This window comes from Solea senegalensis, linkage group LG6 (assembly GCF_019176455.1).
Source record: "Solea senegalensis isolate Sse05_10M linkage group LG6, IFAPA_SoseM_1, whole genome shotgun sequence".
Classification (NCBI taxonomy): domain Eukaryota; kingdom Metazoa; phylum Chordata; class Actinopteri; order Pleuronectiformes; family Soleidae; genus Solea; species Solea senegalensis.
The window spans coordinates 11,447,777-11,466,116 of record NC_058026.1 but is presented as its reverse complement, the minus strand read 5'-3'; the positions used below and the strand labels follow the sequence as shown (position 1 = coordinate 11,466,116).

The window sequence follows — 18,340 nt, the reverse complement described above, 5'->3', positions numbered from 1 at the left end:
TCATACCGTCACTTCCTAGACTCCTTGTTCCTCTTTTATGCTGAATATAGTTCTTAATGACATAGGCTGTATGTTTGGGGTCACTTTCTTTGTTTTATTAGTTTAAGCAGCACAGGCAGCCACGTGATTATTTCACCACTCACTGTCCCTTCTTATATTTTACAGATTGATTTGCACAGTAAGTTCTGTGTGCAAGGCATCTGCGGATATACGGGTTTTGTTCAGCTGACACTTTTTTTTCCTACAGATTTGCATGTTCCTCAGCATTATAGATGCATGCTCAACCCTTTACTGGTATGTAGAAAATCAAGGTCCGTGAAGCTACCATATTTGGTTCCTTGCCCAGTCTGTGGTAAAGAAAAAAAAATCCTAAAAGAATATATATAAGAATATACAAGAAAAAAAACACTAATAAAGTGAAAGGAACATTACTTTAGAAAATGATAGACATTTTATCCCCAGTCCTGGTCCTCGCTGACCCGGCCCTGCATGTTTTAGATGTTTCCCAGCTTCACTACACCTGATTGATTTCATCAACTTTACCATCATTGGTTTTTGAGAAGTTGAAGACCGAGCTGTATGATTGCCTTCTGAAACGGCGCTGAAGTTTCGAGCGTCGCTGATTTCAGGATAAAGCTTTTCTCTCTTTCTTCTCATTTCTACGATCTCGCCGTAACACGTGGTAACAAAGTTACTTAATAGAGTTCTTAGGCTTAATTCCATTTCACCACTTAGCCCTACCCCTCCGTTGTGTGCATTCACATGTAGCTGTAGTAGGGTGTCGTGGTTCTTGTTGAGGTAGAGGGGTGGGGTTTAGTGTAAGGACTTAACTCAGGGGCACACTTCAAACTGAGGGCTGTGAGATATTTCCTAGATTAACACAATGTAACTGTCATAAAGTGATAACAGCATGTTGAATCCGCTCACTTGATGACACGTCACATTCTTGAAGGGGTACATACCACTTATTATATAAGATTATTGGATTATTGGTCTGACTTCACAGTGTAGCATTTGTCATTAAAAGTTGCCTGCAGTTGTTTTCTGCTCTTGTGAAGGTGAGTCCTGTGTGGCACAGCAAGACACAGGAAGAAGTTGAATTAGATTAGACTTGGAAAAATTGTGGAAAGAGGAGGGGGGGAAGGACGGATGCTCAGAGATGCTCACTCGCTTTCTCTCTCTCTCTCTCTCTGTGTGTGTGTGTGTGTGTGTGTTGTCTCACAATACCTGGGCTGATAGGAGCTCAGCTGGGACTGATTAGTGGAAAAAATGGTTCTTATATGATAGAGAGAGAAAAAAACAGCCATAATAGAAAAAGAAGAATTCAGAAGGAGGTGTGTATGTGTGTGTGAATGAGTGATAGAGAAAGAGCGCGAGATAGAGAGAGATGAGATGAGATGGATGAAACACAACATGAGGGCAGAAAGAGTGGTATTCATGGAGGCTGTAAGTGATGATGCCCTGCGTCCGCTCTGCTCTGACAGTAGAGGTGAGACGGCAACATCAGGCGGCTGAAAAATGAAACAGAAAATGGAGCACCTCGTAATGACAAATTCTGTTCAGCCTCATTCCAGCCATACCTGTGTTGGGGGTGGGGGGGGTAGTGTGTTTGGAAAAGATGAGTGTGTGCAATCCTTTTAAAGTTCATATCCTGTCACAATCTGTCAATATCCCTCTCATGTGCGTCACTAAGGAATCTATCCAGGCCTGTTTGGCAGGCCGGACCACGGCGAGGTGAGGTGGTGTAAATGAGATTTCAGCGTCAATCGTCTGACGTATGTTTGTGGTAAATTATCAGCCTGCCATCATGTGCCTCCATCTTTGTTTACAGGGTTGGAGGATGGATGTGAGGCACAGGGCATGCGGGGGTAATGGTGCGAGGTGAAGCAGAGGTGAGGAAGATAGAGCGAGATAGGATGGTAAAACAGACAGTGTGTGGAGAAGAAGGGGAATCCAGCCCCGCCCCACCACAGGGAGGTCATGACCCCCCCCTCTGTGGAGACTAAGCAGGTTTATCACTGTCTTTTGTCATTGTGGCATCTTATCTTAAATGCTGGCTATTTTATTTGTTCTGGATTCTTTTGTCTGCTCCTTACGGTTATGGACGCTTTTCCATTATACTTTATTCTATTTATTCTATATTATATATATATATATATATTTTGCTTTTCTGTTAGGTATGGTACCAGGTACCAGGTGCTACTTTTAGTACCTGCTCTGGTGAGGTTCCAAGCGAGCTGAGCCAATATTAATTGGTCAGAGAGTGTCTTCACATCTATTGTCCCTTTCCTGAAGTTTAAACACCGAGCAACTTTCTGTTCTTATATTTATTTTATTCACTTAAGATCTACTCAATGTACTTTCATTTATTAAACAGGCACTAGCCTCTGAAAACAATCAACACAGACACATTTTCTGGCTGTAACTTCATGCACGCCTTGAGAGAACCAATCATGAGTGCTGTTGCATCTCAGTCAAACGGCATGCTGCATGGTGATTGGCTCGCTGAAGCTGATGAGACTCATTTAAATGTTTGATGTTAGGTGATACTGAAGACTTTAGACCTTAGCTGAGCTCGTTTGTACCCAGGTTTGCATGAGAATACATTTTTGAACAAAAACTGCTCTGATCTGTTTTTAACATTATGGTGTGTGAAGATGGAGTTACAGTTTAATACCTACAGGTGGGAGTTAGGTATAAACGGTCATTTTACATTTAAAAAATAGCATCATGAAGTGAGAATTATGTCATCTCTGCTTTTGAAATGTAGTTAATGTCATACACAAACTTAGTTTCACACGCTCTAATTTGATGGTGAATTAAGTCAACAAATGAAACACAAATCAGATGAATCATTGTGATGATGAATGAATTAAGTGAAATTCTTCCTCAACCCACCACTTTGGGTCTGACCCTGTCAGGTGTGGGCAGAGAATCCGATCCCTGGTCTAGTCTGATCAATAACTCTCAGAAAAGGTTCTGTGCTCCTTCACTTCAACCCTTTATCCTTTTGTTGTCCTTGCCCTGACTCGCTGTGAAGTGTTTGCTTAGATTCCACCAGAGATGTGCCCAGGTCAGCTTTCAACATTGCTCGTGTTTGCAGAGGAACTCAGTATTTGAACCTATTTTTCTGTCCCCTTGCTTTTCTCAGTCTTAATGAATGTTCTTTCTTTCTTTTATAGCTCCTTGTTACAAGAAAACAATTAAGATGAGATTGTGGGGTACATTTCACCAGAGATGCTCTGAGAACCACAACTGTAAACAGATATCAAAGAAATGAACCTGTGATACACACACACACACACTCGGAGAGAAAACAGTAGTGATAAGACCAGCGCAGCAGCCTCCTCTTCCTTTTAATGCTATCATATCTTTTCAACGCCGTCGGGTCGTGTACCAGCCGTACCGTTCTGACCTTGGAAACTCCTTTTCCTTGTGTTTTCCCTTCTGTTTGCGTCCCCTTTTATTTTATTTGTTGCTATGAAAAACTGTGCTGCCTCTGTTTTCTCCCTCTTCTTCTCTGGACTCAGCCACAACCACGGCATCCGTTATGTACGGCTGACAGAAGAACACTCTTAGGTCTGTTGAAACACGGCCAGCATCCCTTCTTCCTTCACACCACTGCGCCCTCTCTCCATCTGTCCCTCATCCCTCCATCCCCTGTCAGTGCATCCTCATAGCGATGAAGCTCATTAGCGGGCTGTCTCTGTCAGGTGTGTGGCAGGGGGGTCAGCACCATGTTTATATTTAGATACGGCGATTCTGCAGGTATGATGTGGTGATTTTTTTTTAATGAGGCACAGAGCAAAGCCTGTGTTCTGTCAGTCACACAGTGAAGGAAAGTGATGCAAAGACGGGGAGGGAGCGGCCTCACGTGTCACGATGGCGCTGTCAAACTCACTACTCTTTACTGATTCTCGTGTGCTGTCAGACACAGTCTGAGGATGTAGTTTTAATTTTTCCTCACTGATAGGTGAGGGCCTCTGTTTGGAATGGATGTCAGTTGATTGTCCTGTAAACCCTCAAAATAAGTGGCTGTATCCTTTAATGAATTACTAATTAATCTGTTGAGCATTTTCTTAATGGGAAAATTGTGAAAAAAGTCTAGTGTTGCGTCTGAAACATCAAATTGACGATGTAATAAAAATTTATTTTTTATGATATGACATGCATATAACCGTGTGACATGCATATCGCGCCACACAGTTGGTGTAGTGGTTAGCACTCTTATCTCTGCAGCAAGAAGACCCGGTTCGAGACCCGGTCTGCATGGAGTTTGCATGTTCTCCCTGTGTGTGCTTGGGTGTTCTCCCACAGTCCAAAAACATGCAAAAACATTTGGGGATTAGGGAAATTAGAGTGAATGGTTGTTTGTCTCTATGTGTCCCTGTGATGGACTGGCCATTTGTCCCCGTCTATTGCCCTATGTCAGCTGGGATTGGCACAGCTTCCCTCATGCGGAGGATAAAGTGTTAGAAAATAGATGGATGGACATGCAAATCAATTAAAAGATTAAAATGATGGCTGGCAGTTCATTTAGTATTTGATTGCTAATTGATCAATTGACAAATTGTTGCAGCTGTAATAGCATTGTTGTGTCTCACATACACACACACACACACAGGTTTCTGCAGCTATTCTTCTCAGGACAGTGTGTTGACTTCCATCAGTAACAATAACCATAACCAGTCAATGCTTAACCTTAACCTCACCACAATCGAAACCTCTGTCCTAAACTAAAGCAGTTTGGGTAGTTTTGACCTCATTAGGACAAGGTTTTGGTCTCCATGAGGACTACTGGTCCTGACAAGGTCAGTGTTTACTTAACACACACGCAGACACACATATCTGCAACGTAAAGCATTTAAAAATAGCTTCATTGATGTGGAGAAGCACTTTATTTGTTTCTGTACCACATCTGTTAAACACGACTTCATCTGTGTGGGCTTTCTTCTTTTTTTATCATTCTTTTAAGATGATATTAAGAGAAAAGAGTTGCATCAATGAATCAACAACATAAAGTTGTAACAATGGCATAATCGTTTTAGTATGTGTTTCAATAACAAATACCAACTTTTTGTTTGTACAAGAGTCTTAAATGTGCTGATTTTATGGTAGCGTGAACGCTCCGTGTGACTGGTGCTCATTTCACACTTGTCAGATATCATGAGCTTGTGTATAATTTTATCCAATTTATGGTCTTATTATGGTCAGATAGTATCAGAAAGACGTTCTTAAATGAATCTACATAATGTGATGGTAAGAGGAGATTCTCATGTGAACGCTCGGAGCTGATGTAGGATGTCAAGACTCCTGAATCCGCCGATAACTAACAGGTTAATCACCATTTCTCTCCTCTTTCAGAGCATTGTGGCAAAATATGGCTCTCAGTTTCGTGGGAACTCTCAGCACGATGCCCTTGAGTTCCTCCTCTGGCTTTTGGACACAGTTCATGAAGATGCCAGTTCCAGCCTCAACAATAACAACAGCAGCAGCAAGACCAAAGCTAACACCAAGGTGAGTCCATAGCGCTGATATTTCTTGCTTTCATTGGTTAAGAAATCTGTCTCTTTTTTGTGTCAGAGATGTTTGTCTCCTTCAGTCTTATACTGACGCACAAACACACACAGATTGACTATTAAGTCTTAACGACTAATTTGTGCAGAGGCTTTTTGTCTCAGATAAAAATGTGGTATTATCAGTTTGTGCACCAAGGCAATGTCAAGACAATGTGATTTATGGTTTTAATTAAGTCAGATTTTCTTTTGACATCATGCTTGAGAGTCGAGTCATTAACTCTACCAATATTTTTATATGCCTCAAAACCTCACAGCAGAGTTTACCTACCTTTTAAGGTTTGATTGTAGTTAGTAATGATTTATTTACATTTTTTTTATTATGGTGTCATTCATAGAAAATATGCCCAGCTCAAACAGGTTTACAAGATTACCATTATTGAACTATGGAAGGAAACTGGAGACCATGCAAACTCAAGCGCATAAAGGCTAACCCTTGCTGCAAGGCAACCGGACTAACCACTACTCCGCCGTTTGGCCCCATTACAGACATTAACCAAATAAACCTTATTGATGTTTTTGCAGGTATTAGCCACAAAGGTAGACATTAAACTTAAACAAACACTGTGCACCAGAATATTTCTATTTTTTAAAAAGACATTTCATTCTATGTATGTATTTTTTATCACATTATTTTATATTTTTAAAGTGTGACTCATTCTCAGTTCTGCCTCATTCACAAAATTCATTGAATAGAGTAGAAATAAAATGTGGATTTTCACTTGCCTTTCTCCTCTGCAGTTTTCACTCTCAAGTGCTTGAGCGTGTTACTTTTCAAGATTCAATTTCGTTCTGTCATTAACTGCACAAAAAGCTTCCACAGTAAGACAGCGGGATGCCTCTATAATCCAGATTCAGTAGCAGGATAGTTCTGCGTGCAGCACCGAAACCCCCGTGTGTAATGAGAGAACAACATCTGTTTGAGACGCAGTCGTATGATCAGCTTCACTGTTGTAGCAGAGCTGTGATCAGCTCCGATCACAGTGGACGCTCTATTGTTGTTTGCCTGCGCCACAGTGACAGCAGCACATTTGTTTCACTTTAGTCAAAGAAATCCCTTTTTTTTTTCGTTTCTTGTCCTGCACGCACGAGTGTCCCTAATCTGAAATGAACCCGTGTGCAGTGACTCTTGGAATAAGGAGGGGATGTGGTGGCCAGCCCTCTGTCTTTGATATGAGCTGCTCATTTGTCAAGCTTTTAGTTGGAAATGAGCCAGCACCGGATGAGAGCGACTGAAGGGCAGACGCACCATGACTGAAATGATGACTTTTTATCATGACTGGAGTCTGACATGAATGCTGGCCAAGAAAGGCAGTTAATGTCGTCTTTGGTGGCGAGCAACTGAAGTGCATTGAAAAGAACACACTAATACAACCACAACAGGTCATTTCAGTGTAGCAGTACTTTAGTGGTTTGTGGGTTGCATATCTTGATTTTTGTTTCCTCTACTATGAACATAAAACCTTGCCCAGCAACAAAACATCTGTTACTTTGTCATTAAAGTCATATTACCATGTCAACCAATCAATTTCTCTGCATCTGACTCTAAACTCAATACAGCACAGGAAAGGGTTGATGGGGATTTGTACTGCATCTTTATTTTCATTCAAACGTTATCGTTGACTTTACAAACTTACCTCCACTTAGGAACATTTATATTATACTAATATTAATTGAGCACATATTTTACTCAATCAGCGATGAATACCTTAACTTTGGTAGGTATCTATTAAGGGTGGGTCAGAATATTAATTTGGTGATAGATCGTCTTCCTTCCTCGTTATTATCGATACACCAGGGTAAATATTGATATTTTAATTAAAAAAAGGAAGTAAGAAGTAAACAGTCCCAAGCGCCACTACTTCATGTCTCCTCGTGGTGGCGCTGCTACAGTGAATGAGGGAAACTTGGGCTGAAGTTATATAGGAGAATGTTTCGTCAAAAGACGCCCTGTCAACCTTCAATACATAGACTTTATGCACTTTGTTCTCTAAGTTGTGAAGAAATAGCGCAATCTGGCACTTTTAACTTTTCACAGACGTTTGGTTTTCTCCAGTTATCTCCAGATATCGTGACGTATCGCCGTATATGTTGATTATCAAAGAATCGTTGTATCGTGATATTATTGGTGTCGTGGACCGTCATATTGTGAGTTACCCTGTGGCTCCGGCCCCTAGTATCTATCCGACTCCCATTAGTAAACGCTGTGAGCTGAATTGTCGCCGTGCCACCCATTGCCTGGCTTCCCTTCTTTGACAGCAGCACTAATAGAGGCAGCCTTTATTCCACATACAGAGCTTAGCCCTTTGGCTCTCATTAGACTGCCAATGAATCATGCTATCATAAAGCCGGCTTTCCTCCAATGCTGCCATGAGGCAGAGAAGAAGAGAATCGCGGGCTTTTCTTTTCTTTTATTCCGCACTGGGGGGGGGAACATGTCTGAATTTCTGAAATGAAATGCTTTCCCCCGTTTGTCCTGTAAATTGATTTCCTTCATGTAGCGCAGCGCACTCACGTTTATACTGCCCATGTAATGTGAAAACCTTGGAGCGGCAGCTTCGGAGATTACATGCTCCTCTATGGATGAAGAATGAAGAGTCATTTAACCTCGTGTATGCGTTAGACATTTTCAAGAGTGATTATAGAAAAGCACAAGAACACATTACAGACACACACATCACAATACACACTGCATTAAAAAGGTAAATCACCTAGGGCTGCTTGAAACAATCGCCACAATCACAGAATGAGCAATCAGAGCAGACTAGACCAGAGTGTTTCAAGGTTGGCTGTGGATGCTTGTTATTAATATGTGTTTTAATTTTATGTCTGTGTGTTAAAATATTTAATATGTCAGATTTGGGGATTAGGCAAATTGGACGCTCTTAATTTAACTGTAGGTGTGAGTGTGAGAGTGGATGGTTGTCTGTCTCTGTGTGGCCCTGTGATGGACTGGTGACCTGTCCAGGGTGTATCCTCACCCTATGTCAGCTGGGATTGGCACCAGTGCTCGCAACAACCCTCATGTGGAGGCTAAAGTGCTAGAGGATGGATGGATGGATGGATGGATTTCTCATCAAAGTAGGATAAATGAAATGCTTAACATCTCTGCATTCTGGCGGCTATTACTGATCTAGATGGTCTGGTCAGTGAGTGTCTTCTCGTACTCTCAGGGCTCTGACAGTAAATGTGTTCAATTTAAATCAGCAGCCAGGAGTTCACAAAGATGCAGTCCTCTCTGTGACGTAGGTGAATTAGAGGGGAAGGAGGGGAACGCTGCTGAAGATGAGCTGAAAGGTGTGGTCTCTTCAGCTCATTCATATGAGGCAGCTGTCAGTCTGGTCACAGCTGTTTCCCTCTATTACTCTAGTGTGGTTCCATATCACTCCAGAGAAGCATTTTTAGCGTCATACCAGAAATAATCTGCATCCTCACTAATACACATTAAAATGCATTCATCAACAAAGCTTTATTTGAATAACAAAGAGCTTCACATAGAAACACATCTTGCCCACAAACAAACACACACCTCAATATACACAAAGGTCAGAGTTGATGGAGCCTGTATATCATGTGACCTTCAGTTTCAGACACTATTACTAACACGAAACAATGACTTTGAGGATTTTTGTGTATTAGACCGATGATGTAGTGAAACTGAAAATGGAATTATACCCGGCTCTTTAATGGGAGCGGCATTCACTCCAGGGTCATATCACTCTGCAATGCAGAGCTGGTTTCAGCTCTGATCGATATCAATGGGGAAATGTAAGACCCTGGTGAGCATACTCTATCAAACTAAAATGGAGGCAGCAGTGTTTTCAAACTTCTGAAATGCAGAGGTAGTATGGCAACAGGCGTATCCGGAGTAGAGCTTCAAAAGCTCTATTTTGGAGTACTTTTGCAAAAGTCCTTTTACTCCATCTTGATGAAAAGGTCAAGTGCTCCTTTACAAGCCAGATGATAATAAAAGTCTTTTCAGGGCAGCAGGACGAAAACACAAAGTCAGATGGAGTTGCGGCTGTTTTTTTTGGCAGCAGACGGAGAGGTGGGGGAGGAAAGTGACTTTGATTGTTTTGTCTGTCACCGGATGCCCTGGGACAGGCAGCCAAAATGATACAGGTCACGCTGAGCTGACAGAAATAAACGAAACAGTGTCAACGGTGTCGCTGTCACTTTCACACACAGTCAGTGAACAGTTCACCCCTAACCCCCCCTCTTGTTTCTTATGCAAACTGTCTGTGTTTAATTGTTGGTCAGCGCTCTTCTTCTCACTCGATATGTGATTCTGCTCTGCTGCTGCTTTTCACGTAATCATGTGAGCATCTCAAGTCCTGATAACCAGCGTTTTGAAATGTGAAAATGAACCAACATTGAATTTATATTCAATTTGAACTAACGTTGCGACTTGTCTCTGACACACTTTTCGTCATCCCCCCCTAATGCTGTGACATTTTGGGTCGAGTTTTGTTCCTGCCATGATTTCTCTGGAGATGTGTTGAAATTCTCAGAGACGGAGTGTAATGAGTTCTTCTTAGAGCAAGTGCATAATCATGTTTGTGTTTCACTGTTTCACTCTGCTCAAGGGTGCACACTACATTGATTGCCAGGGAAAAACATATCGTATTTTGTTTATACAATCAGTTTTTTTTTGTCTGGTGAGGGAAGAACACACTGACCTAATCACTTTGTCAACATATTCAGAACAACTTTGGTAATTATTGGATGATGTGAGTATGAAAACAAACGTCACGTTGATTGTTATGGGATATTGACTCATCGAGGACATACTGTTTCTGGATATTTGTTTATCGGTTTTAGGCACAAGACCCAGTTGTCACGAACCGGTCGGAACAAGGGCCTTTCTGCATGTTCTGCCCGTGTGTGCGTGGGTTTTCTTCCGGGTTCTCCGGTTTCGTCATGTTGTCCAAAAATATGCAGATTTGGGGATAAGGCAAATTGGACACTCTAAAATGGCCATAGGTGTGAGAGTGGATGGTTGTTTGTCTCTGTGTGGCCCTGTGATGGACTGGTGACGGGTCCAGGGCGTACCCCGCCTTTTGCTGTATGTCAGCTGGGATTGGCTCCTGCTCCCCACGACCTTCATGTGGATAAAGCGGTAGAAGATGGATGGATGGATTTTAGGCACGTAGTAGAGGTCCAGTGTGTGAAGTACAATGACTTGATAGTATGAATTGTTGTTTTTCATTACACCTGATTAAGCCGTTCATATTCATATCAGGAGCCAGGTCAGCTCTAGAGAGGCCGTCATTTTGGACCATCATGTTTTTATAATAGCCCTCAATGGACAAACTGAACATCTTTTGATCATCATCAAAACGATGATAACAGAAGGCTACAGAGGTTCTTCAACACACTTGGAAGGGAAGGGTGAGGTGAGGAATATTCGGCTGCAACAACTGCAACTTCACCAATACTTTTTCCACATTGCACACTTCAAGACAACAACAATTGTTAACTAAACACAAATTGTCCCAAGGCAGAAGTGTGAGTGTAGCTGTGACTCTGTGGCAGACTACTGACCTGTCCAGGCTGTACCTGCCTCTTTCTCAGTGCATGATGGGATATGTTGAGTGGTTTATAGAGTGCATGGATGGATTTATTGATTTATTTGTATTTTCCATTAGCAAGACTCTGAGAGGCAAATGCAATAAGAGCCATGGCCTTCAAACTAACGAGCTAAACTTCTCTGACACAGTAAAAAAAGCATGTTAAAGTTTGGAAGAATTGGAAAAAACAGTTACTCTTACAGTGTTGCACTGTAAGAGATCGTACTTGTGAACAGAATTTTGTAAACAGCGTGTAAGTCAAGATAAATACCTTCATAAAGAACCAGAATTGTGTTTATGTGATATGCAGAAGGCTTTAGTAGTATTAAAAACCTTGTTTGTGCAGTGCACCTGATCTATGAGCTGTGTGACTGGTCCAGCAGCTTCACCCGCGTAACGTTGCATAACACCAGGCTGAACACACATGAAGGCAGCTCAGTAATGTTAATCCTGCTCCCAATGGAACCTCACCAAACCCGCTTGGTTTCGCTCCCGCTTCACTGGCACCACGTACGCAGTTTTCCCTACTGACTAACAAAAGACCACATTGAAGAGATTTGCTCAATAGTTTTGCTCTCGTCAAATCGTCATTCTTTTTTCCCCACTGTCAATGATGAGCAATGTTTATGGTGCTGCAAAGATCTGAGCACATGTCACCAAACAAACAGCTTTTATCCCCCAGCAGGTTTTAGAGAACGGGGAGGAAAAGCTTAAGGTACAAGTGAGCGAGGCATTCTCTTGACCGACTGGTTTCAGCTGCCGAACATAGCTGGCACTGCTTTTGAGCCATGGGAGATAACATGATATCAAGAGTCATAATCACACTCAGAACTGGTCCATTACATTCAACCCCTCAGGCCTCAGCAGTTCTCAGAATATGAGGAAGATTTGCTCAACTCTCCTGATATCTCCAGTGAGAAAAAAAAGCCTCAGACTGACAAACTCACACTTCATATTGCTGGAGCGAGTGCTGTATTTCTCTGTGTTCATCCAGTGGAGCATAGTTACATTTTTGCCCGCTGCAGTAGACTCTGATGTGTTGATCACTCTGCTTCATCCCTATAGAAACAGGATGGAGGATAAGGTTAATTAAAGGGAGATAGTCAGTACGCTAACATGCACATTTTAATGAAGCTAAGGCCGTAGTCCCACTAAGACAGGCAATCGGACGACTATTGGCCGTGTATGTCTGACTGTATCTCTCTATAAGCCGGTGCATATTGAATCAGTTTCCTGTTGACCTTTACGTCACAGAAAAAATAAACTATCGCTATGGTTCTGTATGTTTCGTACATGCTGTACATGTCAATTATGATACAGATTAGATGGAGCATGGCTCTTGTGGTTGCTGTGTTGTCAGAAGAAAGACACCACTGCAACAGTACTGAAGCTTATACATCGGCTCCTTCTACTTCTGGGTCAAAGACCGGGTAGGACATTTTGGTGCAAAACTGCAGTCCGACTAAGCCTATACACGCAGGACTAATCTGAATATGAATCACATTATCCAGGTACGTTAGTCCGACTAAGACGTGCTCGATTTTAGTTGGACTAATGTGTTCACGTGACATTAAAACTTAATTATTGTCTCTTTTGATGGAATGAAAACGCACTGATGATGTGATGTGTTGAACACTGGGCTGTGTTACACATGCACACGGCCTTTTAATGCAACAGAGTTGACATACACATTGTGTTAGATTGGGTGGCCACTGGACAACGTGACAAACAATAGAAAACAATATAACAATATATTAATATACAATACTGTGTGCACCAATTTCAGTTTAAACATGACCCAGGTTTGAATATTTACTTGAAAGCTGAAGGTCATACTTGAGAAGTCAATGTCCTCACATATTCTCCTACTGCTATACAACTGTGTCACAGAGAAGCTGTGAGGCTCCAGTTGGTTGGGCCATTATCTAATAGCTGAAGCTCATACTGGCAGGGGGATTTTATACTGAGTTAATATATACAGTACTCTCTATATATATACTCTACTCTCTCTTTTTATAAAGAGGGTTGTTGTTGTTGCAGAAATAAGGAAGAATGTTTGAAAAGAAATGATGGAGCTTGTCGTTGGGTACTGTGAAGATGTGGGAGCCTCCGTAGCACATTTTATTTCATTTATTACTGACTGTTGATACTCTGTCAGTGTGAATGAGTCTGGACAGAATGTTCAAGGTCAGTTAATTCTCCTATCTCTCTAAAGGGAGGTTGCACTTTTGACATAGACCTGTCCATTTTCCTCTTTGAAATATCTCTTATCTTCTTCTTTTTTGGCGCTGGCTTCGTCCTTATTTCACATTCTCTGCTCAAGTGTCTTTTTAAAGCATCTTTCATGAAATAATGTCTCAATTTATCAGAGAGTGAGAGGTGAGTGAATGAATAGGCCTTCTCGTTCCACTGCCTTCAGCGCTGTCACTCTGGTGCGGCGATACGAGATGGATTGTTTGGTGGGGTTTGTGCTGCCGTGCGTATTGAGATGAAACAAAGTTGTTGACTCTGCATTTTCCTTTTGCTGCCTGAAAGTGGCTGCTCTGATGCCTCTTCATTATTCCTTTGAATTGACACTAAACACACTGTATGTTGGTGCTTTCAAAAAATTAAATCTCCTGCTCACTTAGAAACCTGGAAATTCAGACACTCGTTTTGCCTTTTCACCTGGATTTATATATCTCAGCACAACTTTGTCTCATCTCTTAAGGAAATTAAAAGGAAAGATGTACAGATTTTTGATATAAAGTGATGAAGACGGAGGAGTGTTGGCTGTTTCAGTATACTTCTCAAAAGTTCCCCCATGAAAAACATCTGTTAGAATACTAAATGACAATAAGGATGGATAACTCAACTTTATTCAGTTTGAGACTAATTATGAGTTTAGAATAGAGAACCTTAAGGGACATAAAACCAGACATGAAATTGGGTCAGTTGATGATACCGTCCTTTATTGCAGATGGCTCACAGTTATCAGCCATCATCACAACAATTTATATTCAATCAATGGACATTCATTTTGGAGAATGCAATTCATTTATTATCAATCAATTACTAAAATAACTGTCAACTATTTTGATATATTGAGTGTAACAAAGATATTGTTAAAACGGAATCGTTTTGGTCAATGGACAAAACAACAATCACATAGTTACAGCTGTTATAAATGACGTTGTATTGTACTGTTTTTCTTTTTTCTATTTGAAAGCAAATACTATAAACTACCACACGCATGTTTGTTATTTTAACTGGTGACAAGGACCAGATTTTCCTGGTTTCTTGTTCTTTTTTTTTTTTTGGTCTCCACCAACAATCTAGCTTAATATAACTGCTCTCATGTCTGCTCATGTCTACACTGTCATTCAGTTTTGTCATTCACCCCTTCCATGCGGTGGTCCATGTGGACAGACGAACATGAGCACACCTCTAGTTTGAGTCCATTGAGACCATGTGCTCCCTGTAGCACAACACACACATACCACACATCTCTACAAGGAATGCTGTTGACTGTCATGCCAGTGTTTGCTTAAAACCTGGATGAACCTGTTTAGCCCTGCAGTAGAAATGCATGGGAGTCATTAGGATAGAGGCAGATCAAAGCCAGATGAGCCACAGCTTAGGAGTCAAGGGATCTGTAAGAAGGGACCACACTACCACCACCACCACCACCACCACCACCACCCAACCCTGAGCAGCCGAACACAGGAGTGCTGGGACTGAAATGCCATGCTCCGGGATGTTATGAAAAATTAAATAAGTTCTCTCAGGGGGCAAAGAACCAGCACAGAGAGAGAGAAAGGGAGGTCAGTAGGCGGTTGATTCATGCTCAAGCGATGGAAGTAGATGCAGCTTCTTGACCTTCTGACCTCTAACCTTTCTAACCTTTTAGAGTTGCCTTTGCCTCCTCTTTCTTTAACTCTTGTATTCTATTCCAGGCACTGAGCCAGAAGAATGTGTGTTTTTCCATACGTTCAGCTCAGTCTTGCTCGCACACAAACACGTGCCAGCACTTGACCAAAGCACAGTTGGGTATCACAGACACTGCCACCCACCTGCAATTGGGCATTTACTGGAAAAAAAAGGACTTTTGATGTGAATTCAAGACATTTCTTAGGAAATATTTAATAAATGGCATTAAAAATGTAAGGAATGTTCTTTTCAAATAGTTCTAGAACATCTGAAACCTAAATGTCTGTCTTTTATCAAAACATAGAGGGGAATGAGTGTGGAGGGGAGTTTAGTTGAAGATTTGCTGATCAAGACCGAGGTGAATTGAGGACTAAGTGAAGTTAAGAGAAGTTTGACTCACACCATCATGTGCTGCAGAAGTCAGTTCATTTGCATTCTTGGCAGCAAATTCTGAAAAAGCGCTGCATAAATATTTAATTCAATGGTTGTCACATTCTATTGTTTTATATCCCTTTTATTAAGACTGATATAAAGATGTGGAGGAGGCAAATTCTACATGTCCCAGTGGATTAGAAAACTGAATCGCATATCTGAAAGTATGCCAAGACGTAAATGCCTCCAGAAAGAAACAAATCACACTTATTCTCTGACACACAGACATTTTTCATACACAAAATCCATTATGAAGTGAGTAAATAAAACTCATTTTGGTGCTTTGAGGGATCGACAGCTGCTTCTAGGGCAATAAATCTCAGATTGATGCATCTGAAAACTGAGGACAGTATAATAAATTGCATTGGTTTTGATATTGTCATCTAGTAAAAGTGTTTTTTTTCCGCAGTAAATCTTTATAATCGTGGAACAAATGCTTCAGTCATTTCCTAAAACAGCTGTACAATCGTTTTTTTGTTGTTGTAATCTTGATTGTGTATTTACAGCAACTTATTTGGTGTTCATCTGTCCGGTATGTTGGATTTAAGTCAAAATAAACTACAGAGTCCATATATCGCTCAGTAAACAGTGTGTCTTATTTCCGAGTATAATCAGTTATTTTGACAACAGTGGAGCTCTAAGATTCAGTTTAATTAAATTCATTTAACAGTTTAACAGTTTTATTTGTCCCCACAGGGCAGTTCAGGCAGGACAAATCCAGAAGAATTACATTTTATACAGCGAGTTAAAGAATTAGATTTTCCCACAAAACCTGTCCATGGCTCGTGAGTCTGGCACAGTTATCAGTGCAACTGCAGTAAAATCCTGGGCAAATGTCTTTGTGCAGCAGCAAGTCATTTGTCACCGGTCAGAGAAACAGCTGCGATAACTTTGTACTGTGTTTCTCTGCAGGAGAAATGATTTGTGACCACAAGACCTGGTTGGCTTTTGGCAAATTTCTTTTGAAATGTTATTAGCGTTACCCTGCAGTCTAATCTAATCCAACATTAAAATGTTTCCAGTCCATATCATTTATTCTTTTTAAGATGAGGTTTTATGTCACCGGTAATTGGGAATACTTGAAGTATAATTTAAGAAAGATTTATACAAATGTTCAGCCATTTCATATACATTCACATTAATAACAGTTCCCTGAAATTACCTGGTGTTTGTAGTTTGATATTTATATACTGATGGTTGTAGGTTAAACAGGATAAATATATATAAATGCGTAATATCCCTAACTTTTGTACTTAAACAACGAATGCAGCCCATATTCATGTGCGCTGCTCAAATCCCCGTCGGCTGTCGAACACACGCAGCAGGTTTTGTGACGAGAGCGACTGAATGAAAGGTGTAAAATGAGCTCTGTGCATTCAGAGATCTCATTTGGGGCTCGTGCTGTAATCAATGTGGAGATAGAGATACCCTGTGGCTATTAGCCACTCGCATTATCTGCCTGAGTCAGTCAGACAGACAGACAGACAGACAGACCAATGCTCCGAGAGACTCTACGTGACATTTGGCATGATTAGTGTTTGGTGTCGGGAACTGGTTGTGCGAGAGAAAAGTGAAGAACTGTGTGCTTTTTGTTGGTGTTATTCACGTAAACAAAGTCTGTCCTGTAGGTTGATTGTTCAGCGTTACTTCCACCACGCCCACCTCTGCGGCCTGATATGGTAGTGTCTTCCTGATGCCTGTGGGCCTGCTGAGCAGGATCGGTAGCTGTGATGCAGTCTGACCTGTTCCTGTCACCTGTTCATTGTTCACGACGTCCTCTGTGGCCTGAACTGGAAATATTTATAGCTCGCTCAAGCGAAAGCCGTTTAGTCTCACATTTGAGTCATGAAACCCCTGTTCACAATCAACAGTGTTCACATATTTGCATTTATCGTTCAGTAGAATACTTTGTATTGGGATGCAATTCAAAAACCTTCATCATCAGCACGTGGTGGATTCTTAACACGTTTCGGAAAATGTAGACTTTTATTTCATTTATGTTGGCTCGTGTCGCTTGACATGAGTCTGCGTGGATGTATGTGTGGTTTTCCCATGGTTTTACTGCAGCTTATGTGTTAATGTGCCAGTGTGGCAGATTGTGCAGAAGGATAAAGGGTTTAAAAAACAGACAAGGAGATTGTGCAGCAAACAGTAACAGCTGCAGTTTGTCTTCTGTAAGGCAGAGGAAGCAAACCAGCTTATAATCATATCATGGAATGTTTTTATTATTGTTATCATTAAAATGTTTGTACATTTTTACCATAATATTTTTGCATTTTATTCTTCAGCCAATTGCAAACCATGTACAAACAAAAAGAGCAGAGCAGTGAATCAAAGACTCAAAAGGTTTTTTTTTCTCAGTGGCTCATAAACACGCTGCTAGAAGTCAGACATAAACAGAGTTCCTGCAGTGAGTGATAGAGATGCTGCTGTGATGAAGACACATCTAGTCTGACTAAGAACAGACTTTTAACATGCGATTCATAGTCCGATTACTCCTGCATTTATAGTCTTTGTCAGACTGGAGTCGGACTTGGCGCTCAGCGCATGCACCACAATTTCTGACCAGGTCAGAAGTCCTCATGATGGGAGCTAAACTTAACACAGAGAAGAAGATATCATCCATCTCTCCTCTCTTAGTGTCTCTCAACACTGTCTCTGTAAGTCGTCCTCGAGGAGCCCCCTCACCATGGAGCCTTTCACTACTGCTCCTCTTTAGTGTCTTAGTGTTTAAGTGCAGCCTCCTCTCCCCCACTGTCTGCTTGGTTGGACTCTTTTCCTGCATCTGTTTCTTCCCCCTGGTCTCCTTCATTATCAAGGCTCCTGCAGGTGCTATTAAAAACAAACGGGTAC

The 18,340-nt window shown here is 41.3% G+C and overlaps 1 protein-coding gene across 1 annotated transcript in view; it reads left to right on the top strand.

Moving 5' to 3' along the window:
* The first annotated feature begins 5,267 nt into the window (after window positions 1-5,267).
* The window catches only part of LOC122771064 (ubiquitin carboxyl-terminal hydrolase 43-like), an 80,006-nt gene continuing 66,933 nt past the window's right edge, over window positions 5,268-18,340 (top strand). The window contains exon 1 of the mRNA XM_044028364.1: window positions 5,268-5,517. Within this exon, the coding sequence (XP_043884299.1) occupies window positions 5,302-5,517 (216 nt within the window). The 5' untranslated portion in view covers window positions 5,268-5,301. The remainder of the gene's footprint in view (window positions 5,518-18,340) is intronic.